Raw genomic sequence first — 25,351 nt, forward strand, 5'->3', positions numbered from 1 at the left:
TGCCATTGAGGACAACTGGGGCCAGCTTCCCAAACCTACAGTTTAAGCCAAATATCCCAATAAAATTGGGGGAAGGAACTCTAAAAGCGCGATTATTCTGAGTTGGTAAAACGTGTTGAAACAACCAGACATAAGTGACATGTTGTTTTGCCTCCAATTCATCTTTTAATCCTATTTGTTATGTATCGAGTGCTGCTCGCTAAATCACTACATGGACTGAGACGGACCACGATATCTGTCACATAGAAAACACAGCTTTGTGCGTACTGCAGTTAGGCCTTTATCACACACAAAAACAAGCAATACAATCATTTGATATATCCCATTTGTGGTGGAAAGAAGTTCATAATTTCATGTTAATATAACAGATTACTTCTCAAGATCACAGGTACAGATTGAACAGACCACTAGTGACGAACTATGATTAAAGGAGGGAAGAAAGAAGAGAGATAGATACTTACCTAGTGGTGTGTCTTTCATTAAACCTAACACTGCTATGTGTTAAAGTTTACCAAACTACTATAATTCAGTCTTTCATTCTGGTGAATGGGTATACATACAAACTCCTTCTGAAATGCTCCAGTGAATGTTTATGGCTGTAGTTGAATTAGGCACTGTTGCGTTTTTTTGGCTTTGAGAATAATTACATACATTTTGTAGCAGAGGCAGGTAGTTCCTATCGCAGAACAACTGAGATGCTTTGTGTCTCTTAACATTGTGCCATCCATCAGGAACATGTTAATGATCACTGGTTTTGAACTGGTAGCATTTGCTCATTGTTTGACAAACATATAGCTGAGGTGCAGGTTTCAAGCCTTGCACCCATCAATTACATCAATAACATTCATGAACTTGAGGCAGGACAATGAATGGAATGGAAAAAAAAGCTATTGATCTGATTTCTAATTTTGAGACAGTGGACAGTTGTCTGAAATTGAGTGGTTGTGAAATGTGCATTATAATAAAAAAGCTTTCTGGCTTTCTACCATTATGCTGCATTAAGGACATCTTGTCTGTATGAACTTTTAAAATTGATGTGAAAAGATGACTCTGTCCACTGTCATTAGCAAGCATTCATGGACGGTTAGGAGCCAGAATGTAATGTAAATGTAATGTAGATCTGCTTGATCACGATGGCAGGCGGTCAGTTCTCTGGGATGGATGCCTGTGTGACCCCTGGTGGTTAAAGTAGGCATCACATCTTGGAGGAGGCGGCCATGGCAGACGCTCCTCCCCGGGTGTAGACACGCACACCGGTGTCCTGAAGGGGGAACAGGAGAGGCGGGGAACAGGAGAGGCAGAGAGAGGAGAGGCAGAGAGAGGAGAGGCAGAGAGAGGAGAGGCAGAGAAAGTGCACAGCCCTTTATTCAACACATACTGTTTGTTTTATATAATTCGCATTGTGTCCATCAATGTGGCCGTGACCGTGGAACTCCCTCTTGGGCATCAATAAAGCACTACTGTATTCTATTCTGCTTTTGACGCATACCTTTTTGGCCTCTGTGTTGTACTTGTCTAACAGGGCCTTGACACGGTTGCCATAGTCAGAATGGACAGCCATCAGGCTCTGGATCTGAGAGAGGACAGGAAACGAGTGAGAAGCCAGAATTATGGTTGCCAGACACTACTAGCTGTGGCATCTGTAGTAAAGTTGACGCTAGCAGAGATGTAACTGTATATCTGAACACGTCGAGACCCACCCAGCGTTTCTGGATGAAGAGCTGAGCTCCTTTGATGTGTCCGGCCATGTTGTCACACAGCCTCTGCCGCTCCTCCTCATTCAGCACCTCAGTGAAGAACGCACGCACCTACACACACACACACACACACGCACGCACACACGCACGCACGCACACGCACACACGCACACACACACGTCAGCAACCTTCGTTCCGTTCGAACAGACCTCACAGGATGTTTACATTCTTGTGCTTTTTCAATTTATTATTCTTTATGTGATCATTTACACTTTTCTCTGTAGTGGCATAGTGCAGAAAGTCAGTACTTCAGTAAATAAACTAGGACCAAAATTGCACAATTCTAACCGCCTTTCCAGGCCAAGGAACAGTCTGTATTTTCAATCTGACTGCGCAATTATTATAAAGAGTTCAGCATTCCTAAAGAAAAGGAATACCTGAGTGAAATTATCGTCATCTGCGCTGTTGTATCGGCCAACGTCAGGAGACACCTGAAACTTGGACTCCACAAAGCGTGGCTGTGTCTCTGGAGCACTGAAGCTGTTGGGGTAGTAGTTAGGAGCACCACCTAAAAGGTCACAAATAGAAGAAAAATTAAGAATGCATGTTATATACATGTCCCCCACACACCAGACTCCTACCTGTGTATACATATTGTTTGTATAGAAATTCAGCTAACTATCCACTAGCCCTCACCTAAATATGAACCAGTTGTGGCATGTCACACCATCTGAAAGTCCAGTGATAAGCGGGCCATGTCTTCCATGTAGCCCCAGAACAGCATGTCTGGTGCCAGTGACTCACCCTGGTTGTCAAACATGCACATGGGGCCGTCCCTCTGGTAGTTGGCCACGCGGGTTCTGAAGGGGCAGTTCACCGGCAGCTGCAGGTAGTTGGCGCCCAGCCGGTGTCTGTGTGTGTCAGGGTAGGAGAACAGACGACCCTGCAGAGGCATGAGCAGTAGGCGCGCGCACACACACACACACACACACACACACACATCTTTAATATAGAGCAACATCAATTAAACTGACAACTATGAAAGGCCTGTGTTAAAAAGGGTAGCGCAGGCTGTACTTCTTGCCAGACAGATAATACATATGATTTAATACCTTAAGACACATGCATAAACATGCTCTCTTCTGCATACACGCACACACACACCTATATTTAGATTAAAAGATACCTTTTGCCTGTTTTTATAGAATTACCTGCAGCATCTTATCTGGGCTGGCCTCCACACCCGGGGGCATGTTGCTGGGGTCAAAGGCCAGCTGCTCCACCTCTGCAAAGTAGTTGACTGGGTTCCTGTTGAGGACGATGCGGCCCACAGGGATTAAGGGGTACTCCTTGTGGGACCACACCTGAGGACAAGGAGGCAGGGAGTCAACGCAGGGGCTCACACAAAGACAAAGGTTTCTTTCTACAGTCTGAACAAAGGGGAAAACCACAAGCTAATATTATCTGTTGTTTGAACATATAAAGATTTTGCCTTCAACAAATGGACAGAATCAACATATCTTTGCTAACAACAGATCACCAACCAGCACCTTCGACATGCTAATGTTAAGTGGTATTCAATGAAGGCAGCATTAAGCTTATTTAATTGTTTTCAGATTAAAGAAGTTTAGGAGTCCTGGTGTATTTAATGTTGTTAAATGTAATCAGTGGATGTTGAGGCAGGAGGGCGTTACCTTCGTCAGATCAAAAGGGTTGAACTGGTACTGCTCCGCCTGCTCAAAGGTCATGACCTGGATGAAGAAGCTCCAGGAGGGGAAGTTGCCGGTAGCGATGGCGTTGTAAAGATCTCGGATGGCGTAGTCTGGGTCTGTGGCTGCAAGGCGGTCTGCATCCTCCCCTTTAAGGTTCTTGATGCCCTGGTCGGTCTAGGACAAGGTGTTTTACCAAGGACTGAATACTAAATATTGATATTACCCCCAAAAAAATAGCCATTACTCCATTACATGGATATTAAAATTGATCCTAAATTAGGGAGACATAAGGTCTTTTGAACTGTTTGATAAGATACATGGAGTTTACATGGAAGCCTTACTTTGAAGTGGAATTTGCAGTAGACAGGATGGCCTTCAGCATTCACCATCTTGAAGGTGTGGGAGCCGTAGCCGTTCATGTGGCGGTAGCCGTCTGGAAGCCCCCGGTCACTGAACAGGAAGGACACCTTAAAAAGAGACAGATCATGGGGAATGCCATCTTCATGCACACTGCATTCATCTCCTGGTAAACCATTCTGTTCAAATATTGCTTTTCTAGCAACACAACTTGTTTGTGCAATAGCTGTTTGTGGCATGACAGAGTTCAAGTCATTTTAATTTGTTCTCAGGTTTTTTCAAAAACACTGACTCACCCCCGACACAAAACCTTTACGTTCCCAGAGGAGACACTCAGAGAGGAGCCCCGGGGATAAGGACTACCTGGTGGAGGCACTCAGAGAGGAGCCCCGGGGATAAGGACTACCTGGTGGAGGCACTCAGAGAGGAGCCCCGGGGATAAGGACTACCTGGTGGAGGCACTCAGAGAGGAGCCCCGGGGATAAGGACTACCTGGTGGAGGCACTCAGGCCGCAGGCTCCAGAAGTCCCACACCATGTCCGGGTCCTTCAGGTGGGTCTGGGGGTTACGCTTCTGGGAGTGGATGAAGGATGGAAACTACAAGGAAGAGCAGGGAGAGATGTTAATTCTCACTCACCAGACAGTCGACTCTACACCTTCGCTCAGCCCACTGCCAGTTACCAGTAAGGCATCCCTGATGAAGAAGATGGGAGTGTTGTTTCCTGTCAGATCCCAGTTGCCTTCTTCGGTGTAGAACTTGACAGCAAAGCCACGTGGATCACGCACGGTGTCGGACGAGCCAGACTCCCCGGCTGAAACAACCACCGAGCAAATGAGAAAACTAGCAACACAGCTACACATGACTGCATACTGAATGTGCCCTTCTGGAACCTCTTTGTGAAGGACTCACTGATTGCAAGTAACACTGGAAACAATATTAAACTAATATTAAATTGATGGATCGATAGTATGGATTCAACCCTACAAATGTGTTTCCTAAGTAGTGGGTGTCTTCTTGAACATCATGGAGGTTGTGGTGTGTCTTACCAACAGTGGAAAAGCGGATTGCAATAGGTGTTGTCTTGCCGACATGCTCAAACACCTTGGCCTTGCAGAAGTGGGTGATGTCATGGGTCACTTCCAAGAATCCGAAGGCTCCTGTGTATGAGATATTACAGTCAGCCTCTGCAGCAGCCTGCTAGACGGGCAGTACTTCTCAGAAACAACCGATAATGTATTTTGAATAACTCTCCAATGTAAAAATAAATAAAAGAAATGACCAGAGAAATCTCTGCACAACAGAGCAGTTGTATTTACTGTTTAAAAAGGCTCCTACTGGTTCCAACCCCCCCCCGGCTCACCATGAGGATTTCACCTAATCCAGCCTAATCTTTCCCCCGGCTTAGAGCAGTCTGCTGGCTGTGGTGGTACAGGTTAGAGGTCAACATAGAGTAACCGTAGTAACGTTGAGTATGGACCAATCACCTGCTGAGGAGGCCTAGCACAGCTCTGCATGTGATTCTCTGCTTTAGGCCTACCCTCAACAAACTGGGCTTTCTACCATCATACTTGGGTCAGCCTCTGGTCTTCATAAAACCGTTTATTTGCTGATTGGCTGATGCTTTGGTCTCTGATTGGCTGGTGCTTTTCCACCCACCTGCCCCTTTGGCATGTACCACTCTCTCAGGAATGCGTTCACGGTCGAAGTGGGCCATCTCGTCGGTGAAGACCACATCCTGCACCAGCAGCGGGCCCCTGGGGCCAGCCGTCTGCTCGTTCAGCTTGTCTCCGATGGGGACCCCTGCTCCTGTGGTCAGTACGTCTGGTCTCTGATCGTTTCAAAATATAAATATTTTTGTTATCTTCTTGATTCAGATGCATTCCAAACAAACCATGTTTGCTATATGACCACTACAGATACAAATTCATACTAGTTGGTTGGCTAGCCAAATAACCTTTAAATGTTTAACTGACAATTAGACAGTGTGTTGTCGTGGAAGAGTAGCCCATGGTTAAAAAGGAGCAGTCTAGCTTTCAGGCACTTTCATGAACAGCTCTTGATGGCCTTCAACATTGCATAATGTTTACAAGTTAGTTTATTTACCAAGAATGTTATGGTTAGATAACCATGAGTTGGCCTTGGGGCTAAAGTTCATGATTCATGCAGGATGGCTGCAACTTGATACAAGTCTATGAACAGAAGTACACAGTAGATAACCTTTTTGACTCTTTCCCAGGGACAAGCATTAGACAATGTAATAACGCAAGCTGTCATATAGCTATTACAGTATCATCCACTAAAAGTATCAGAGAATGAAATTGCAATTATGCATCTGGGTCGAAGTCATTAAAAGGGCTACCTAGCTAACCAGTTAACTAGGAAACGGACATTAGGCCAGGTTTCAAAAGATACATTCAAATTAGCAATGCACTTTGATCCTTGATCTGTTTTGGTGCACTTTATCCGGTATTTGTCGCCTTGGATAAGCGTTTGATAAATGAATACATTGTAAAATGGCTAGCCTTCAATTCAACAAAGACATTTCTTGCTAATGTCGGAAACTTCCTGTTGTTGTTGCTCAGCCGGTTCTGCTGCTCTAACAGAATAGTTAACAATTTAGCTAGCAAGCTAGCTCTACTTATTTTTGCATCGTGTATTAACAGCGTACTTGTACAGTATAGTGCTACTTGGAATAGCTTTGGTTACACTAGTTAGCTTTTTAACTAAGTAACTTGAATATTACATTTACATTAGCAAGCTAGCCGGAATGTAATGTCCTCAAACGACCTCCTGCCCATTTCAGATAACAGCAAGTTGCTGTCACGAACTGGCTAGTTGGCTCTCGTCTCTACAGAACTTATTAGCTAACAAAATGAAAAATAAAAATGCAAACCTGAGTGTTTCGACTCTCTTTCCATAGCTTCATCTGATCTGTAGCTTTCTCTCTATTCTCAGCCATCTTGACGATCAGCTAGGTTGCAAGACGTTAAAACAAAATTGTAAGCGTTTGTAGTTTTGTAATCGTCCGTTTCAATGCTTACTGCTTAAAAATGACCTTTGCTCCAGGTCTACCCCGTTTTCTATTGGCTCACATCAAATGACCTACTTTCGGACTAATACTGAAAGGCACTCTTACAACATTAGAGCTAAATCTGCGAAAATTGATTAATGTATCACCAAAAGTGTTTTGATCTTATGAATACGATAATAGTAATTGATGTTTTATTTTGTACTGTATTTTAAGTAAATATGGTTATTGAATATGAAATATTAATTGAGATATACAAACAATAAGTTCATATTCATTTATTGGTCACTTCTAATAACAAAAAATTCCATTCAAATGTATGTGTAAAGTAATAACATTTTAAATAAAATAAATAAGTCTACTGTCTAAGGTTTATGTTGCATTACTTTTATTTCAAACAGTGTTCACACAATACACACTATGCTGGAGACACATCCACATCAAGTTCAAAATTATTTCAAACATGCATGGTCAAACGTATAACTGTTGATCAAATGCGTACAGAAAATGAAAATATTGCTTCAATTATGCATTTGGCACAGTAGGAAATGTAACGCTCGACAGCCGAGTTAGCTGTGAAATGATGAGGTGCTGGGAAGGCAGGCCAACCACAAGCTCAGCATCAACACAGAATTTGAAGAATGGTTACTCGAGAAAGTAGATGGGCAAAGTAATCTGAAAATGCATGATTAACATTTATATTTCACTGATCAGTTTTTAAAATGCTGTCAATACAAACGAGGTTAGTTCACATGTTAGTTCACATTCTGTTGTACAATAAAACTGTATTGCCAAACGGGTGTACGATGCAAAGAACCCCCATAAAATATTGTGTGGACAAATTTAAAACCCCACTGGGGGTTATTAATAATTAGACATCAGACTTCACAGATGCACCCACAGACAACAGTGCCGTTATTTGTATATTGTCCCAGAAAGGTTATGAGTAGTAGTGCGGGTGGGGTTGATCACCTACAAACAGGATGTTGTTATAAGTCAGTCATAAGGGCTACATAAGAGCACAGGAAAGCTCCAGGCAAACATCCAGTATTGTGTTGATGTGGGGTTTTGGTGGGGATTGCTTGGGTGCAAACATCTGACAATATTAACCTTTCCACATTTGTCAAAAGTATTGTTAAGCTTCCAATGGCTACTTAATTTAAATGAAAATGTAATTGTGAGGAATATTTATTGTCACATTGTCAATATTCATCAACGTAATGACAGTATTATTCATTCATGATAGTAATAAGATTGTACTATTTTTATACAATAAATAATGAAAGCAAATACTTTGTACACTTTTTACAGAGCACCCCAAAACACAATTGTTAAATATAGATAATTGATACTGCAACGTTTTAGGTCAGATGTGGCCACCCTGTAATAACTGCTACAAATTGGTTGAACCTGGATTAACGAACCTGGATTTATTATTCTTAAAAAAACAAAAAACACAAGATAAAACAACTAAACGGTATAATGTGTCAATCTCACTATTTACAAATAACCACAAGCAAATCAGATCAAGCTTATCTCAGCATCAGCGCTGTAGTCCTTCATTGAACAGGGCATGAGTGATAATGGGTTTCAAAAGAAACCTTTCCTGAAAAAGGAGCTATTTCCCCCTTTTATTCTCCTGCTCTGGAGGACAGTAAACTAGAACAACAGTAGGCACCATGCAGACAGCTGTGAACACCAAGGCTGGACTCTGTCTCCATCCATTCAATAATCAACTCAAAATCTGCTTTTAAGGACTGAGTTGAAATTCCAATATGCACTGAAAGTGGATACATCACAATTGCATAAACAAAATTGGAGGCACTTTGGAAAGCGGTATGGATTTTACTAGCCATAGAAAACTAAAATTGCCTCCAATTTTGTTTACAATCTTAAAATAAATGTACTTCTGTTGAGTATTCAACAGTTAACCCAAACATACTTAAAAAAACAAAACATAATAGTTTCCAATTCTTTTACTGGAATTTGAACTCTCCTTGTCCTGAAATGGAATCAAGCCCAACCCTGGTGACTGAAGGGGCTGTACAGGGCAAGGGGGGGGGGGGGGCACTAGGTGCCACCAGGGGCAGGGGTGGGGGGGTGGAGTGGGAGTACTAGGTCCTCCTCAGAGGGTGCCACATAGACACAGGTTTTCTCAGGGTCGCCAACATTTGGTTCCAGTGGGTGATGCCCATGCCGCTAGCCTCTGGGCCGATGATCACGTGACCCACGTTCTCCCCCCGGCCATCCTCTGTGACCTCAGCCACCGTGACCCTCAGGGAGAGGACCTGGGGACAGAGCACACCGGCAGAACTCAGACTCACAACTTTGAATTTGAATTATATTACATTCGAGACTTGTGGAATGGTATGAATTGATGTGGTCTAGTAGGTATAAAAGTGATTACACTCATACAAATTGCAGAAACCTCAGAGTGACACAGAGTTCAAACTAGTTACTCAGCTGTCAAATCCTACTGGGTTCTAAGATGATCCCCATGTGAGGACATTCTCCAGGACTCTCCCTTCATCACCTGTAACACCACAGCGGGCACAGAGAAGATCATCGCTTCATTGAAGATCGGGTTTGTATCGTCCCTTTTCATGGATGTCTTCTTCTTGCTGATCTTCCTGCCATCTTGCAGAAGATACACTTTTACAAATGGATCTGTTGACGAGAGAGATTTGAATTACTTTGAGGATGTTGCAGATGTTGCTAAATTGCTTGTCATTAACGTACTTTCCATTGCTGAAGCTGGGCAATCTCCCAGATTAAAAACATGTATAAAACATATAATATATGTTAATATAATAATATACTTTTGTTGTATATTGCCCTGAATTTAGGTCATTATTTAAATATGGCATTCTTCTTAAGGTCCTTTATTGATTTTTGCAGAGGAGACGAGTCAAATCTGAATTTGGACAGAAAAAAGAAGGAGGTGAAGGAAGGATGGGGTGGGGAGGGCAACTAAAGCATAGTTTCACCTGCGGTGGTTTTCCCGTTGGTCCACACAAGGTTCTTGGCTTTAGCCACCACCACCGTGAGGCGCTCTGCTGTGGGCAGGTAGCTGAGAGACAGCAGAATCTCCCCCACTGCATCCACCGCCTGGGTACAGTGACACTCCTGTTAGTCTAACCATCCAACCATCCATCCAACCAACCATCCATCCAACCAACCATTCATCCAACCATCCAACCACCCACCCACCCATCCATCCATCCATCCATCCATCAAACCATCCAACCATCCAACCAACCATCCAACCATCCATCCATCCATCCAACCCTCCAACCATCCAACCATCCATCCAACCATCCAACACACCATCCATCCATCTAGAGAAGCAGACAAACCCGTCACTGTAACTGAGAGCAGAATGGGCTGAAGTAGTGATTAGTGTCTTCTTTAGCTGTACCTTATTGATATCCTGTAGGTAGAGCCAGGCGTTGAAGGGCCGGATAGACAGGTCCAGGTCAGACAACTTCAACTCTGCCACCCCAGCACTGATGTTCCTCTCCTCTGCATCGATCCCGAAGGCGGAGAACCTCAGGCTGTTGTCCTCCAGGGCGGACGGCTCCAGTGGGATGGAGAAGCGTTCGTCGAACACGACTGTGAACGCGTTGGTCTGGACCTGCAGTTATATCAGAAAAGGTCTGGTTGGCTAGATCATAGATAGTATGATTATATACTGAAATCTCTGTGTGGCCATGTCTGTTCAGTTCCTGTAAAACCCTGATAATGTAAAATAGTACCCATAAATAACATCCAAACAATCAACCATTGTCCAACAGAGAAATAACTTTCAACAAGAATCACAGAGAAAACACAAGCTGCATATTCTCACACTTGCAGAATGTGAAACACCACAGCACTATAAATATACACATCTAAACCACGTGCGTCACCCAGCGCGTCATCTTCACCTGCTCCCTGCTTCTGCTGCCTGGGGCTGGAACTCCCCTGCGCATCTTCAGCTAAATGTGACTGACTGTCGTTTTTAATTACAGGTTTAAGATTACCGGGAGGGGGGGGGGGGGGGAGGGAGGGAGGAGGAGAGAAACAGAGGAAGAAAGAAGACGATACAAGAAAGATAGGGAGGGGACTGTGAAGAGTGACAGAGAAGGAGAGGACAATAAGAGAGAAAAGGGAGAGAAAGGAGAGAGGAAGAGAGCGAGAGCTAAGGGTAGCAGTCTTGATGGCTTGCTCCCCTGTGGACTGTGCTGAAGAATAGAGCTGATGTCATTCCTACGTAAACAGGGAATAGCTCCCCAGTCGCTGCAGCAGGAACTACCACACATTCCTTTAGAAGCTACGGTCTGCTCTGAACCTAAAAAAGGGATGGCAATTGGGAATGTTTTTTTGTTTTTAAATATATAATCAGTGAAGATTAAAAGTAAGTTAAAGTAAAGATGTGTGGGCTCTGACATATACTTAGGTAGAAAGTAGCCAATAGTGTCACCCTTTGAATACATTAATACAAAAAGACCAACAGGAAATGTCAACATCGCTGACTCCTTCAGTCTCATCGATAAAGTACAATTTTTGGGATTTTTCTTTTCACAAACACGGTGAAAGGAGAGGAGGATTTTTGAAAAATATTCTCCCAAGAAGTTTCGAAAAAGAGGTTTTGAAAGGTTGAACAAATACATTTTTTATTTATTTCGAAAAATAGGTTTTGAAAGGTTGAACAAATATATTTTTTATTTATTTCGAAAAACAGGTTTTGAAAGGTTGAAAATGTTATTTCGAACATCTTTTTCAAAAATCTTTTAAAAATAAAAAATATAGAAAAAATATCTGACACAACATCAGAGAATACATTTACATTACATTTACATTTAGTAATTTAGCAGACGCTCTTATCCAGAGCGACTTACAGTAAGTACAGGGACATCTCCCCGAGGCAAGTAGGGTGAAGTGCCTTGCCCAAGTACACAACGTCAGTTAACATGACCGGGAATCGAACTGGCAACCTTCGGATTACTAGCCCGATTCCCTCACCACTCAGCCACCTGACTCCCACACACTCTTACACAGCTGTACAACCCCACCCAAACTCACCCTAGTGACGCCCACATTCATCTCCTCTGGCACCAAGGTGACGCGGATGAAGCAACCAGGGAAGTCCCCCTCCTCGCGCTCCAGCAGGTCCTTGCCCTGGTGCAGGGCGATGTGGAGCAGGCCCGGCCCTGGCCCCGGCCGGGCCTCAAACTCCAGAGTCACCTCCAGCTGACCCACAGTGAAGTCGTGCCCAAAGTTGTTGGCCACGGAGGAGATGGAACTGAGGGAGTCTGTGGAGATGGAGCGGTTGAGCTGCACCGGCACGGTGGCGTCCAGCATGAGCTCCCGGTTCATCATCTCCAGGTGGCCCAGGTCCCTCAGGTCATCCGGGGTGTCCCCGAGCGCCAGGCTGGGCTTGCGGCTGGAGGGGATGGTGGTGGAGGTCCGTCTGTGATTGTTGGCCACCACTCTCTACAGAGCGAAGAAAGAAACGGAATGTAGCATCTGCTGTACAGAATGCTACTTCAGTGGTGCCAAAGGACACTTACACACATGCACGCCCGCACAATTACACACCCACACAGTACACACACAGTGCACACACAGTGCACACACAAAAGACATAGAAATACATCCTGTGATTAAAATAAACATAAACATCAATTTAATGTTGAAACCTGTGGCCTGTAAGCATTGTTTAAAAATACTATTGTTAAAGTCCTGAAAATACATTTGGAGCACTTGATCTCACCTTTTGTCGTACTTCGGAGAAGGAGTTGCCATATTTCTCCTGCAAGTGGCGGTAGTTAAAGTTGGGAAAGGGTGAGGGTGCAGGGAAGGTGCCGGACTTCCACAGCCTCCAGATGTTGAATCCGGCCACGCCGAGCAGGACCATGAACCCACCCAGGTACACGCCCACCTCCCACCCTGGAGGGTTCCGGACCACTGGGGTCACAGGTCAGACATTGTGAATGTTGCAATACCAAATACCACTGTTTACCACAACATGTAATACAATTGGTAACAAAAAATGATGACGAGTGTGCTGGATACTGACCACTGAGATGGTAGTCAGATATATCCTGTGCCGAGGACATCATGCAGCTACCAGCCTGCAAACAGAAGAATAACTCAGCAATCCTGTACTCCAGTAACAATCAATCAATCAATGAATTTATCAAGTTTATTGTTACAGTCAGTTGTACAGGTACAAATTAAGTAACAAACTATAATGGCATCGTCTCGACAGCACAGATGAAGCTAAAGGAACTAGGGATAGCAAACGGGGGGATCAATTGTGGAAAAAGCTGTCATCATCATTCTGCAGGGCAACATTATGATGGATCCTGTAAAAGAACACAACACTTTGAATAGGCATGTACTATAATGTATTTGTGGGTAAACATATACTGCATATGAGTACTCGTGATTTTCAAAAGAGTTAGTAGCTCTTAAATCAAAAATGAGCTTTGTTGGCATGAGCATAAACGTTAGAATTTCACATGGCTGCATAGAGTCTCATGCTTAGTAATTAAGTAGTCATCGCAGTCATGACTCATAGCAGTAGATAAACACCTCACATGGAACAATAACATGTTGGTGTTACTGCAGCAGGAGAGCTTTTATTTAGTTCAGAACAGCCTTTGGTAAAATGTGCAGGGTAAAGGGTTAGCTGTGTGTCAGCAGGACAGACCCCCCTTCTGACCCCCCTTACCTCAACACCTCATCCCCCGCCCTGCTTTTTTTTGGAAACGTACAACTCCCATTGGTTCAGGCTTAAGTGAACTGGAACATTACACTAATGACATAGAAGAGGGAAAGGGGTGGGGGTGGGGTGAAGGGGTTGGGGGGGCAAAAGAAATCCCTCAATTGTTGCTTAGCTTTTGCAAACTCAGGGCAGCCCAATTTAATTGGCTGGTGCAGTGCAGTCACAGTGGCAGCTGCTGCAAGAAGTGGGGCCTCTAGTAGAGATGGGACCAGCCCCAGGATAAGCTCTACCCTGTTCTGACAGACCCTCACACTAGGGCAGACAGACCCTCACACTAGGGCAGACAGACCCTCACACTAGGGCAGACAGACCCTCACACTAGGGCAGGCAGACCCTCACACTAGGGCAGACAGACCCTCACACTAGGGCAGACAGACCCTCACACTAGGGCAGACGGACCCTCACACTAGGGCAGACGGACCCTCACACTAGGGCAGACGGACCCTCACACTAGGGCAGACGGACCCTCACACTAGGGCAGACGGACCCTCACACTAGGGCAGACGGACCCTCACACTAGGGCAGACGGACCCTCACACTAGGGCAGACGGACCCTCACACTAGGGCAGACAGACCCTCACACTAGGGCAGACAGACCCTCACACTAGGGCAGACAGACCCTCACACTAGGCCAGACAGACCCCCAGGATAAGCCCTGTTCTGACAGACCCTCACACTAGGGCAGGAGAAGCTCTAAAGTATGCTAAAGCTGGAAAGTATGAAGGATGGGAGAGCAGTGAAGAAGAGAATGAAAAACCAAAAGAGAAAGGACTGAGAATAGAAAACTAGATCTCTGTTGCAGTACAGCAGGCCTCTTTTTCTCTCTACTGTAAATTTACTGAATATTTTGAAATATATGTTGATTAGCATTTAGACAATCCAAATCCTTAAAAGTATGCATTCCACAACGGTAGAGTGCAATGCAACGTAACCTGACATTTCTTAAAAAACGCTTATATTTTAAAAACCCCGTCAAGAAACCAATACTGATCGAACAATACTACCACACAGGGACAAATAATATTAAAATCTGATGGAGAAAGACACAAAAGTGTTGCCCTTGTAGAAACAAGATGGCTGACCTGATCTTCTGACTAGGTTGTGCATCTTTTCCCTTGTGCAAGATAAAGGACCTTCGCTTTCCATCTTTATCAGGAAGATGTTAATGTGCCCAATCTTATTGTGTGTGCAGGCTCTCTTCCCTGTGGAGAGGGAAAGCTGTGGCCCATACAGACTGTGGAGACCTGCTCCGCTTAGCTAGGTGAGGCATCAGGACTGGGATCATGGACGAAGGCAACAAAGAATGAAAACACAAACACACAAACACACACACACACACAAACACATACACACACACTAACACAAACACACACACTGCTTTAAACACAAACCCCATCTGTACTCTACAGTATTGCACTGTCATGGGTATCCCGCTATAACACAATGTACCATCAAAATGTGTTCTGTTTGTGTAGAAGATAAAGATAAACACTATCAAAGTCAACTGTAACTCAACTAGCTACACAAGTGTTCATGTGTGTGGACGTATCTATTTGGAAAAAATGTGTGTGTGCATTTAGACGTGTATGTGTGTAAGTGTGTGTGTTTGAAGTCTGACCGGTGTGAGTTTATACTTGTTTCAAGTTATTTTGTTTTGTTTTAGTGTCCTGGTATGTGTGTGTGTTGGTGTGTACTGACGGCTCTTACTCTGTTTAGTGCATACTCTGTACTGAGAAGAAATGAAAATGTGTACTTGCCTTTATTAGTCTTCCCAGCTAAAACACCAGGGATCAATAATAATGGATGCCGCACAGGAGAAAGTGGATGGGGGAGGGATGGGGGTAGGGCTACTGTAGGTTTAAATAAAAAAAACTGTAAGAGGAAAGGAGTGTGTTTGTGTTTGTGCAAAGAGATAGAGATGGACAGAGAGAGAGAGATAAAGAGGGAAAGAGAGACAGAGAGAGAGAGAGAGAGAGAGAGAGAGGGGGAGGGAGGGAGGGAGAGAGAGAGAGAGAGAGAGAGAGAGAGAGAGAGAGGGAGGGAGGGAGGGAGGGAGGGGGAGGGAGGGAGGGAGGGAGGGAGGGAGGGAGGGAGGGAGGGAGGGAGGGAGGGAGGGAGGGAGGGAGAGAGAGAGATAGAGAGGGAGAGAGAGGGAGAGAGAATGAGGGAGGGAGAGAGAGGAGAGAACGAGAGAGAGGGAGAGAGAGAGAAAGAGAGAGAGGGGGAGAGAGAGAGAGAGAGAGAGAGAGAGAGAGAGAGAGAGAGAGAGAGAGAGAGAGGGGAGAGAGAGAGGGGGAGAGAGAGAGAGAGAGAGAGAGAGAGAGGGAGGGAGGGAGGAAGGGAGGGAGGGAGGGAGAGGGAGGGAGAGAGAGGGAGAGAGAGAGAGGGAGAGAGAGAGAGGGAGAGAGAATGAGGGAGGGAGAGAGAGAGAGAGAGAGAGAGAGAGAGGGAGAGAGTGGGGGAGCAAAGCAAGTTAGGGTTAACCCAATAGAGGGAGTGATCTCAGACGGCTCACTCTGTCAGCTTCCCTCTCGTTTCTCACCGGCCTCAGCACAACTAATAAATCAACATTGCTTTTAATGTGGCCAGATGAGTCATAATCAAATTAACGGCCGTGCTTCTATAGAGGAGCCTGTGAGCGGTCAAATATAACCGCTACAGGACTGCTTTGAATCTCCCTCTCTATGTCCTGATTTTTTGTCTCTCTCTCTGATATTTCTCTCCATCTCTCTCTTTCCACATTCTTTTGACAGTGGCTTCTCTTCTGTGGTGGAGTAAACACCTTCCTCCCAGAGCTAGTCTGACATGTCAGACGGGGAGTGTTGCCAGCAAGGCCTGCCCCTCGTGCTTGATCCCTGCACATCAATCAGGACCAAAACAACACTGTTCTTCAACCCTGGCATCACATTCTCTGAGACTTGGCGTGTGGGAACGTTACAATGTGAAAAGGAACCCTGATTGGGTAAAGCACTAACAATCAATGTATGCCATAGAGAACAGATGGTCGATAGATGGTCAACTGGCCATAAACAAATATTAAACAAGTTGAAGCATAATAAAGAGGTTGGAGCTGATTGCTTGTCGTTTAAAATGACTGAGATCAGATAATTTTCCAGGCCCCTCCTAATACAGGACAAGGATGCCAATGGGGCTTTAGCAAAACAGCTCAGAGACATCTTTATTGCACACCAGAGAGAAGGTAGGATAATGTGTCACTTCAAACTCAGCTCCTCCAGATCAATTCTGACATTATTAGGTCATAAACTACAGGTAGCTTCAGTCTCACAGTCTGTGTGGTTATAATTTAAAAGAATAATGTGCCTACCCATGGGTTATTCGTGATTTATCATACCATTCGGTTACTTATTGCTTTGAAGAGCATTGCATTGAATAATGTTGACATTATTATCTAGTTGGATATAGGGCTGGTGTGTGTGTACATTTGATTGTACAGTATGTCTGAGATTCTGTTCGATGAACGGCCAGGCTGACTAGTGTATTCCTAGAGACCCTAACTGTTCGGTGCAGGCAGTATTTCATCAAGCCGGGGGCAGCATGGGGACAGAGCCCAGGAAGGCATTTGCACAGCCTGTTCACACATTACCAAGTGTCTTCAATAAGTCCTAAAGCATAATTGATATGCTGAAGATGTGCTTGGATACAAATCTTAATGGGAAGATTTAAACAATGGTTTGTTGCCTAAGGCCTACACTCAGTTTGCAGGCAGGCAGTTTTTGTTTACAGCTTTTAGTGGTGAACTGATTTCTAGGCAGACTGGGTTAGCTTGTGGTTTTCATTAGATGCAAAAACCATGTTGTCTATTCTTGATTAATGCATCACCTCGCTGAAGCACCAGCGTGTCATAACATGGACTCCACGGTACTGGTTATCACATTTGTAGTGAATTGAGGCAGAATGCACATTTGACATCCATCTGTGAGACGTATCCTCGATCATGGACGAGCGACTTTCAGAAGGCTGGTTGTTTAGTAAAAAGGGACGATTCAATAAAGTATAATGTGGTCGTTTAATTGTGCCAAAGGACAATAACTTTTAAAAGATAGAGTCCCAACCGAGAGTGGTGCTGAAAGGACAGCTCCCAGATTGGTAATGCTGTGCACACCGATTGCCTATGCCGAAAATAAACGATTTTAGACCAAAAAAAAGTCATGTATGGTTGGACAATTTTAAACACAACAATAATCCAATTTAAACACAATAAACCATGAAATATGCATACAAGCCAACACAGTCTAAGCCACTTTATTTACATATCCTACCAACCGATTAACTGGTTTTTGAAAGAATGTGTTTCAAATCAATGTTTCAGTCGAAAAAGCCTTAAGAATATACTTGATTAATTTACACGGGTGGGTAGGCTTAAATGTTTATTATATTAAAATAGGCTATGCTTTCATATACGTTGCGAATAATTACCATTTTATTCTGCCTGATCTGGTCATTGTTGAAACGAAGATGATGAAAAGAGACATTGAGAAGTCCTGCTGGGTCTGATTATATACTGACAGAGACCAACAGTTTGGAGGTTATATTTCAGAAACAAATATGAAGAGACTGTAAATTGGTGCTGAGCGAACGGTAAACTGGGATCTTAGCACTTACCTAGAATGAGTTTTCTTTTGGTGCAACGGGGACGGGGGTAAAACTCCACCGCTCTCCCTTCTTCACGCGCCACTCTCCATCCAAAGGCACAGGTGCCTTGCAATCCAGGAGAAACGGGAGACTTCTTTGGTCTTAATGTATCACTGGGGGTTTCGTATGCTGGCATGCAGTGTCGTAATCATTCTTGTGGAAGGATTCTGCTGTTTGTAAATGCCTTTTATGTAGGGTTTTCTTGAGACCTCTGCCAGAAGCATTTCCATAAGAGCTCTCTCCCCCTGACTGCAGAAGTCCCACCCCTGCAATGCAACTTCCAACCCTTGACCGGAATACACCGAAGCGCTCAATAGAACGGGTAGAAGGCGTTATTTTTCTTATGCAATGGGCACATCAACATGTAAAAACGTATAAGCGTACGTTACGCTTTTAGATAAAGTGTTTATACGACGACAAGCAAATTAAATGAAGTCATTGTTGGTGGTGGGTGATGAGGCTGATATTGTAATAATAATCAGACATGCCTGTGCACCTATACTACCCCCCCCCCCCCCCCAAAAAAAAAGAAAAAAAAGAAAATGTGTCCACTCTAACCAGAATTCTGTAATCGAGCAAATAATTGCGGCCTAAATTTAAGAAAGGAAACATGGCTGGGCTGTTTCATAGTGTGTTATGAACCTTTAAAAAAGTAATATACATAGTTTATAGCATTTAGGAGAAGCCAAACACATCAAAGCCAATGGATCATGAACTATTAACTATAGACTGTGACACACACACACACACACACACACACACACACACACACACACACACACACACACACACACACACACACACACACACACGCTGTCAAGCTGTAATTCAGAAGTAGGAGCCGTTTGGTTATTTAGTGCATAACTTCTGTACTCTGTTTTGTACTCTGGCCTTGACATTTTAGTAAATAATTTTGCTGTATTCCTTTAAAAAATATGTACATTGTGGTCTGTAGTGTCTTTAGTGTCTGTAGTGTCTGCTCACACAAAGGCAGCCGAGTCTTAGGTGAGGACAGCCTCCCACAGACGCATGATTAAGTAATTCGCTATCCACGTGACCGGTTCAGCTTGGGTTTCCTTCAGACGTTCGTTGTACAAGGTGCGTTCCTAAACATGCTTCCCAGTCATGATCTTGCAATGTTTTCTGCATTTTCTTGTGAAATGTCAGAGACGGGGACTGTGGACACACAACAAAACAATCCTCTCTCTCCAATAGGCGGTATTGAGGCTGAACCACACGAGGTTGTTATCCCTGGCTCACGCGTCATATTTATTCATTAAAAGAATGTCTCCATCTTGTGGTCAACGCTGAGTAGAAGTTACTGTGTTCTCTGCTGCCGTATATTTAATATGAAAATTACAATTAATCAAGCTCATCATTGATAAATAAATGAATTATTTAGCGTTTTAAAGTATTAGATTCGTAGTATTTGCACTTTCCATGTAACTGTGGAGGTAGACAAGAAATGCTTTATATTTAAATCCTGAACCATCAGTTACCCTTCCCAGTGTGGAGATCAGTCTCCCTGGATTACAACAAGAGGGACATGCTTTGCGGACGTTCAGACAGAATCATGACACCCACATTTTTTTTTTATAAAAACATATATTTATTGTTCTTTTACCATCGGTTAATGAAAGATATACACATATATAGAAAGCCAAATGAGCTCATCTGTCACAATGCAATGACACCACAGCAAATTGGACTGCTGGTAATTACTAACCATGAACACCTCTTGGAACACATCCTCCCAAGGTGGTTTCCCTCCTTGTTATTACATCATCATTTACAAGAGGAGGGAAAATACTGTACATAGATCTGTACACTAACACATTTCCCCCCCTAAAGGTGAAAATAACACAGTATTTTAATCTTAATCAGGCCAGAGATCAGACACCCCTCCATACTGTTTCGCACGGTAAATTAGACCACAGTCTAGTGAAGTCTTCTTTTAACAACAAAGACGATAGTCTCCCTAAAGCGTACAGATAGAGGTGCACTGTATTCAGAAAGAAATGTGGGCTAAAATAGACGAGATCAGATTAGACTCAACATAAATGTTGACTCTGGGTGAGGACGGCCCCCAGAGCAGTCCCCATTCCACACACCTGTACACTGACCATATTACAGCCACTGTACACTGACCATATTACAGCCACTGTACACTGACCATATTACAGCCACTGTACACTGACCATATTACAGCCACTGTACACTGACCATATTACAGCCACTGTACACTGACCATATTACAGCCACAGACCTACACATCTCTGTCTCCTTTCATTCCAATGGCTGCATTGAACTACTAGCGGGGCTCTTCTGAAATGCAGCTTGCACTCTGACTGGATAGAGTGGCTGCAATACAGTTTGGTTATAACAAAAATAATTGCTAAGATAAGATACTGAAATACAACAGTTCGTAATGGTTAATAAAACTGCAGGATGATTAATCCCGATTTCCGTCTGATACAAAAAAAAAAATCATACCTATCGACTTTGAATGGTTTGTTAAACGCAGTATTACACAGAATGAAAACAAATGTAACAAGATAGTTCAAGTTGCCGATGCATTTACTCAAATGCTTTATTTAATTGTGTGTGCGCAAAACAAGATGGTCTCTGTTCTATACTGTTCCCTTACTAGCTAACGACGACCTGCATACATTGATCAAATCGGCAATATTGATTCCAGGGAGGGAAGACTGAGTCCACGGTGAGCTCGTTTGTTCAGCTAGAATGAGTCTGAAGCTGCATGCGCTTGTGATGAATCTGGGAGGGTCTGCTCACTGTAGGAGGACACTTGTGATGAATCTGGGAGGGTCTGCTCGCTGTAGGAGGACACTTGTGATGAATCTGGGCAGGGGTGTCTACCAGTAACAGCCAAGTCAATATCACAACACATCATCAGCACGTCATAGCAGGAGGGTTGAAGGTGGATGGTCTTCAAGCAGGGTTTTAAGGCAGTGGTTGTTCTACTATTTTACACTGATCTGGGGCTTCTGAGTGAAGTGTAGTGGTTGACCAAAAAGATAAGCTCAAAAGAGTGAATAATGGTTAGAAAAGACCCAGACTCAGTCCTGTTCCCCCCAGTCCAGGTGCATTCTGCTACATTCCAAATGTTGATGAGCCATTCGACAACCAGTTGTTTCACCAAGGCTGGCGGCTAACTCTTCATGTGTCACGTCATCCACCTCCAGTTTCAAGATCATCTAGGAGCGTTGTACAGTTCTGTTCACTGAATGAGTGAAGGGCATTGACGACCCAACTTTTTCAACGATAAACAATTCAAGAAAGTACAAACTAAAAGTACAAATGTTCGATTGTGCAGTCCCTTGAAATGTACTACCAGCTCCCCTACCGCTGTGATGATTTAGTCTTAGTTCCAGACTACAAATTGTTCTTAAAATATGAAACACGATCCTCATCTTCAGTTCAGTCATAGTATGTGCCACAAAATACATAGAAGAGAATATGTGAAACAAAGTCGCATATTGTGACAAAGAAAATATACATGTTTAAAATACTGTGATGTTTATGGGTTATAAGCTCATTTATAATTTTTTTTGTTGACATTTTAATAATTGCACAAATCCAAAGAAAAATACAAAAGGAGTGTGTGTTCACCCAACACGTAATGCGTTATATAGTTTGGTGCCACTGAGCCCAAATCCTGTTCTGATGACTGCATTAAGCAAAATGGTCAGCCGTGCGTTTTTTGGATTCCACAGCAAAGTGATTTTTGAACAAGCTCAGTAAGGACACTTGAATGATAATTCTCTATCCAACAAGTTAATTAAATGATTACTTCTGTTAAAAATATTTCAATGCCGTCATCTCTATATCACTTAATTTTGTGTATTTTTTTTTAAGAGACCTGAGGGCACATCTTTGGTGACAAACATTTGCATGACACTAATGGTACAAATATAATGTCTTTTAGCAGATGCTTTTATCTAAACCGATATACAGCACATGGGGGGTTTCTGAACCTGAAACCTGTTGATCTGGAGTCAAATGCTCTAACCACTGAGCTATACCCTACTCTTATAGATTATCTGAGGAAGAAAAGCATGTTTTTGTCCACTCCAGTTTTCAGTGCTCAAAAGTTAAATAAGGTTAAGATGAATTAACTTTTGGTGGTGTAGAACTCTATAAATGTATACAGTAAATGCAATAGAAAATCTAAAATCTTTTGGGCATTTAGTTCAACCTACCCAACCAAGAGTGCAAGGTGTGTTGGACAAATGTCCCCCCAGTTTATACTCCGTCAGCCCTCATCCATGTGGGCACCGTCAGCCTGAAGCTCCACTCACACACGCTCTGGGAATCACTGAAAACTGAAAGAATTCGTAGGATAGTTTCCTATCCGTAATACTTGTAAACTATCAGTAAAGTTAACTGCTCAGAGATGCTTCCAAAATGTCAAAGCAGAACATTACTGTGCATTGACACTGTTAGATATTGAGATGTTAATGTGCAAAACAGTGCTCTTGCTCTCTGACATTTAAACAGGTAGGATATTTCCTGTCTTTCAGAAATTATTTCTAAAGAGTGTGTCACAAGGATATTCAAAGTGATCTTTCCAGAGCTCCCATCCTTCCTCAAGTCAACTGCTTCCAAGCACACACACGATTGTCGAGATTCATGACATCATCCACTACTGAATGACTTTGAACTTTTTGGGACCAATTAGTCACATGGTGGAAGGGCACTGATACCAACTACAGCTTGTGACCTGTTGCCATGGTCACTCTAGAGTTTTTATGTAACCTTACTCCTTATGGTTGCTCTTTTAAGTTCATTGAGATCCATCCATCTATCGTTGGCCCAAGCAGATGCAGAGTAGTGTTTCTCTCCCCAGGACAGTGTGTGTCTGATCTGACCATACTAAGAACAGTGAATGCTGACAAAGAGGCGAAAGTTTACTGGTATCGTACATTCGCATCAGTGAAGAACAGGAGATGGGGTCAGGTCTCTTTAAAGAGAGACTTGGCGTTGGTGTAGGTAGGCTGAATTGTGGTTCTCAAAGAGGCTGGGCCTGGGTCACATGACAAGTATGGGTCTTGATGTTGGGCCTGGCTCTGATGTTGGGCCTGGCTCTGATGTTGGGCCTGGCTCTGAGGCTGGGCCTGGCTCTGAGGCTGGGCCTGGCTCTGAGGCTGGGCCTGGCTCTGAGGCTGGGCCTGGCTCTGAGGCTGGGCCTGGCTCTGAGGCTGGGCCTGGGTCTGCTGGAGGATGTGCACCACCCTGCTGAGTGAGTCCGTGCTAGCGAAGGCCAGGTACTGGCAGCACAGCCAGTCCTCCAGGCTCACTCCACACCCAGAGTCCAGGGAACGCTCTGCAAACTTAATCATCATCAGCGTCCGCTTCAGGTCCAGCCAGTTCTGGAGCGTGGACTCACACTGGCTGGGGTTGGCTTCCGGCGCTGGGGCGGTGTTGAGCACCTGGAACAGGTCCTCACGGGGCCCCCAGAGCAGACACTGCAGGCAGGCCCGGGCCTCGGCCATCTGGATCCTCTCGGAGGGGTTGACGGTCAGCAGGAGGCTGGCCAGCTGCTGGAGCCCCTGGGAGTACAGCGAGCGCAGGGGCAGCGGCGGTAGGTCAGCCCAGGTGTACTCCCTCTCCTTCAGGTCAGGCGTCTCTTCGAAGGGGTTGGGGCGGTGCAGCATCTCGTAGATGAGGATGCCGGTCTGGAACTCATCGCATTTGCGGTATTGCGTTGCCGTGACGATCTCAGGCGCTAGACGTGACTGGTTGCGGAGGGCGCCGGGGTCCACCACCAGGGGGCTCTTCTGTTTGGCCTGAGAGAAGTTACTGATAATGAGACGAGCGGGGCAGGTGGAGTTAGCGGCCACAGAGGAGGCTGAAGGGGCAGTAGTCAGGCCAGTCCCAGAGGGGGCAGCATTGTTGTTGGCCTCCACCTGGCCCTGGTTTCGAGGGTTCCCAGGCTGACAGTGCACCAGCAGCAGGTTCTCCAGACGCAGGTCACAGTGGGTCACATGGTAGGGCTTCATGTGTTCCAGGCCGGAGCACAGCTGCAACAGCAGCAGACACACCTGCCGCTCGTACAGGTCTGGGTTCCTGGCGTGACGCACCTGGCCCTCCTGGACGAAGTCGGCAACAGTCTGGAAGGGGACCTCGCGGGTGATGACCACCACTCGACTTCTTAACTGCCCCGTAGTGCCCATGTGACTCATCGCATGACTTTCCTCTGATTGGCCGTTGTGGGTTGTGTTTGAGGACGTTGTGTTGCTTTCACCAACTTTCTCAGTCTTTGTCTCCTTGTTTTTTGTTTTCTGTTCTTCTTCCTCGCCCCCGTCCTCCTCCTCCTCTTCTTCTTCTTCCTCCCAGGGTAGCAGGCGGGCTGGCACGTCAGCCAGGAAGTGTCCACAGTCCTGCTGGATGTTGAAGTGCAGGGCCAAACTCTGTCTCACAGCCAGACTGTGGAAGAACTGCTGCTGGGTCTCCTTCACTTTACTGCGACAGATCTGGAGAGGCAACAAAGTAGAAACAGGAGGAGAGAAAGAAATGGGGAAGAGGAGAGGGAAAAATAAAAGTGTCAGTATCCATACTATTGAGCACTGTGCGCATCACCATCAAGTCCTCTTTGTGCAGTTGCCACTCTGACGCTATTCTGCATAAAACAGTACAGACAAAAAGGAATGCTTAAAATTCCCTCCAGCTTCAATAGAACAGAAAGAGCTGGTAAATCCACTGGAGAGGTCACGGGAGACCTTCCTCTCAGCCTCATGCCTCTACCCTCAAACTGGTTTCATTGCTGATGCCATTGATCCTGCATGTATCTGGGAGATGAGAGCGTACTCAGTGACAGCCCTGCCCAGCACGGCTCCATGCCTCCTAAACCCCAGTGACAGCCTCTGCAGCTCTATGTCTTCCCAATTCTCTTCACTTTGAAGCCAGGCAGCAGGGACTATCATGGCAGTGTTCCTCCTTGCTCTCACGAGGCTCATGTTGAGCTGAATACAGAATTGAGCGTGAGAAAAACGAGGAGAAATAGAACAATTTGTCCACTGGGTGTTTATGGGCTGCACGACGTCACACACAACAGTGTTGTTTGGTTGTGACATAACATTTCTGCATTCCCTAACTTTCTCCTCTTTTACA

General features: G+C 44.6%; 3 protein-coding genes across 5 annotated transcripts in view; all 3 read right to left on the reverse strand.

The window, feature by feature from the left end:
• Positions 1-255: 255 nt before the first annotated feature.
• On the reverse strand, positions 256-6,801 carry cat (catalase). Of its 2 annotated transcripts, XM_067234050.1 has the most exons (13): positions 6,661-6,801; positions 5,424-5,595; positions 4,814-4,924; positions 4,448-4,578; positions 4,259-4,363; positions 3,751-3,876; positions 3,392-3,583; positions 2,909-3,061; positions 2,502-2,640; positions 2,135-2,265; positions 1,701-1,808; positions 1,490-1,573; positions 256-1,261 (listed from the first exon to the last, which is right to left on the reverse strand). In XM_067234050.1, exons 1-13 carry the CDS (start codon positions 6,724-6,726, stop codon positions 1,196-1,198), a joined length of 1,584 nt encoding a protein of 527 aa, XP_067090151.1. In that variant the 5' UTR covers positions 6,727-6,801; the 3' UTR covers positions 256-1,195. The 2 variants fall into 2 exon arrangements, with proteins under 2 accessions (XP_067090151.1, XP_067090152.1); XM_067234051.1 differs by lacking the exons at positions 256-1,261; positions 1,490-1,573; positions 1,701-1,808 and having other exon boundaries at positions 2,133-2,265; positions 2,394-2,640.
• Positions 6,802-8,909: 2,108 nt separating this feature from the next.
• Positions 8,910-18,218, reverse strand: syt12 (synaptotagmin XII). The gene is made up of 8 exons (XM_067235388.1): positions 18,191-18,218; positions 12,857-12,911; positions 12,551-12,744; positions 11,860-12,270; positions 10,214-10,429; positions 9,783-9,903; positions 9,329-9,462; positions 8,910-9,083 (listed from the first exon to the last, which is right to left on the reverse strand). The coding sequence occupies exons 2-8, from the start codon at positions 12,897-12,899 to the stop codon at positions 8,910-8,912; spliced, it is 1,293 nt and encodes a 430-aa protein (XP_067091489.1). The 5' UTR covers positions 12,900-12,911; positions 18,191-18,218.
• A 1,621-nt stretch (positions 18,219-19,839) lies between these two features.
• The window catches only part of peak1 (pseudopodium-enriched atypical kinase 1), a 63,471-nt gene continuing 57,959 nt past the window's right edge, over positions 19,840-25,351 (reverse strand). For both annotated transcript variants that reach the window (XM_067234789.1, XM_067234790.1), the window contains one exon: positions 19,840-24,714. In XM_067234789.1, the coding sequence (XP_067090890.1) occupies positions 23,194-24,714 (1,521 nt within the window). In that variant the 3' untranslated portion in view covers positions 19,840-23,193. The remainder of the gene's footprint in view (positions 24,715-25,351) is intronic.

The sequence above is a fragment of the Osmerus mordax genome, chromosome 4 (assembly GCF_038355195.1).
Source record: "Osmerus mordax isolate fOsmMor3 chromosome 4, fOsmMor3.pri, whole genome shotgun sequence".
Classification (NCBI taxonomy): domain Eukaryota; kingdom Metazoa; phylum Chordata; class Actinopteri; order Osmeriformes; family Osmeridae; genus Osmerus; species Osmerus mordax.

What these genes read in the sequence shown, in the direction of transcription:
- syt12 (XM_067235388.1), bottom strand. Translation starts at nt 12,899, where the DNA reads ATGATGTCCTCGGCACAGGATATATCTGACTACCATCTCAGTG. An exon ending in TGAATGTGGGCGTCACTAGG is followed by an intron (nt 10,430 to 11,859) that starts GTGAGTTTGGGT and finishes ATATAACTGCAG; the next exon opens with GTCCAGACCAACGCGTTCAC. An exon ending in ACCTACAGGATATCAATAAG is followed by an intron (nt 9,904 to 10,213) that starts GTACAGCTAAAG and finishes CACTGTACCCAG; the next exon opens with GCGGTGGATGCAGTGGGGGA.
- cat (XM_067234050.1), bottom strand. Translation starts at nt 6,726, where the DNA reads ATGGCTGAGAATAGAGAGAAAGCTACAGATCAGATGAAGCTATGGAAA. An exon ending in AAGAGAGTCGAAACACTCAG is followed by an intron (nt 5,596 to 6,660) that starts GTTTGCATTTTT and finishes TGAAACGATCAG; the next exon opens with AGACCAGACGTACTGACCAC. An exon ending in TCATCAGGGATGCCTTACTG is followed by an intron (nt 4,364 to 4,447) that starts GTAACTGGCAGT and finishes TCTTCCTTGTAG; the next exon opens with TTTCCATCCTTCATCCACTC.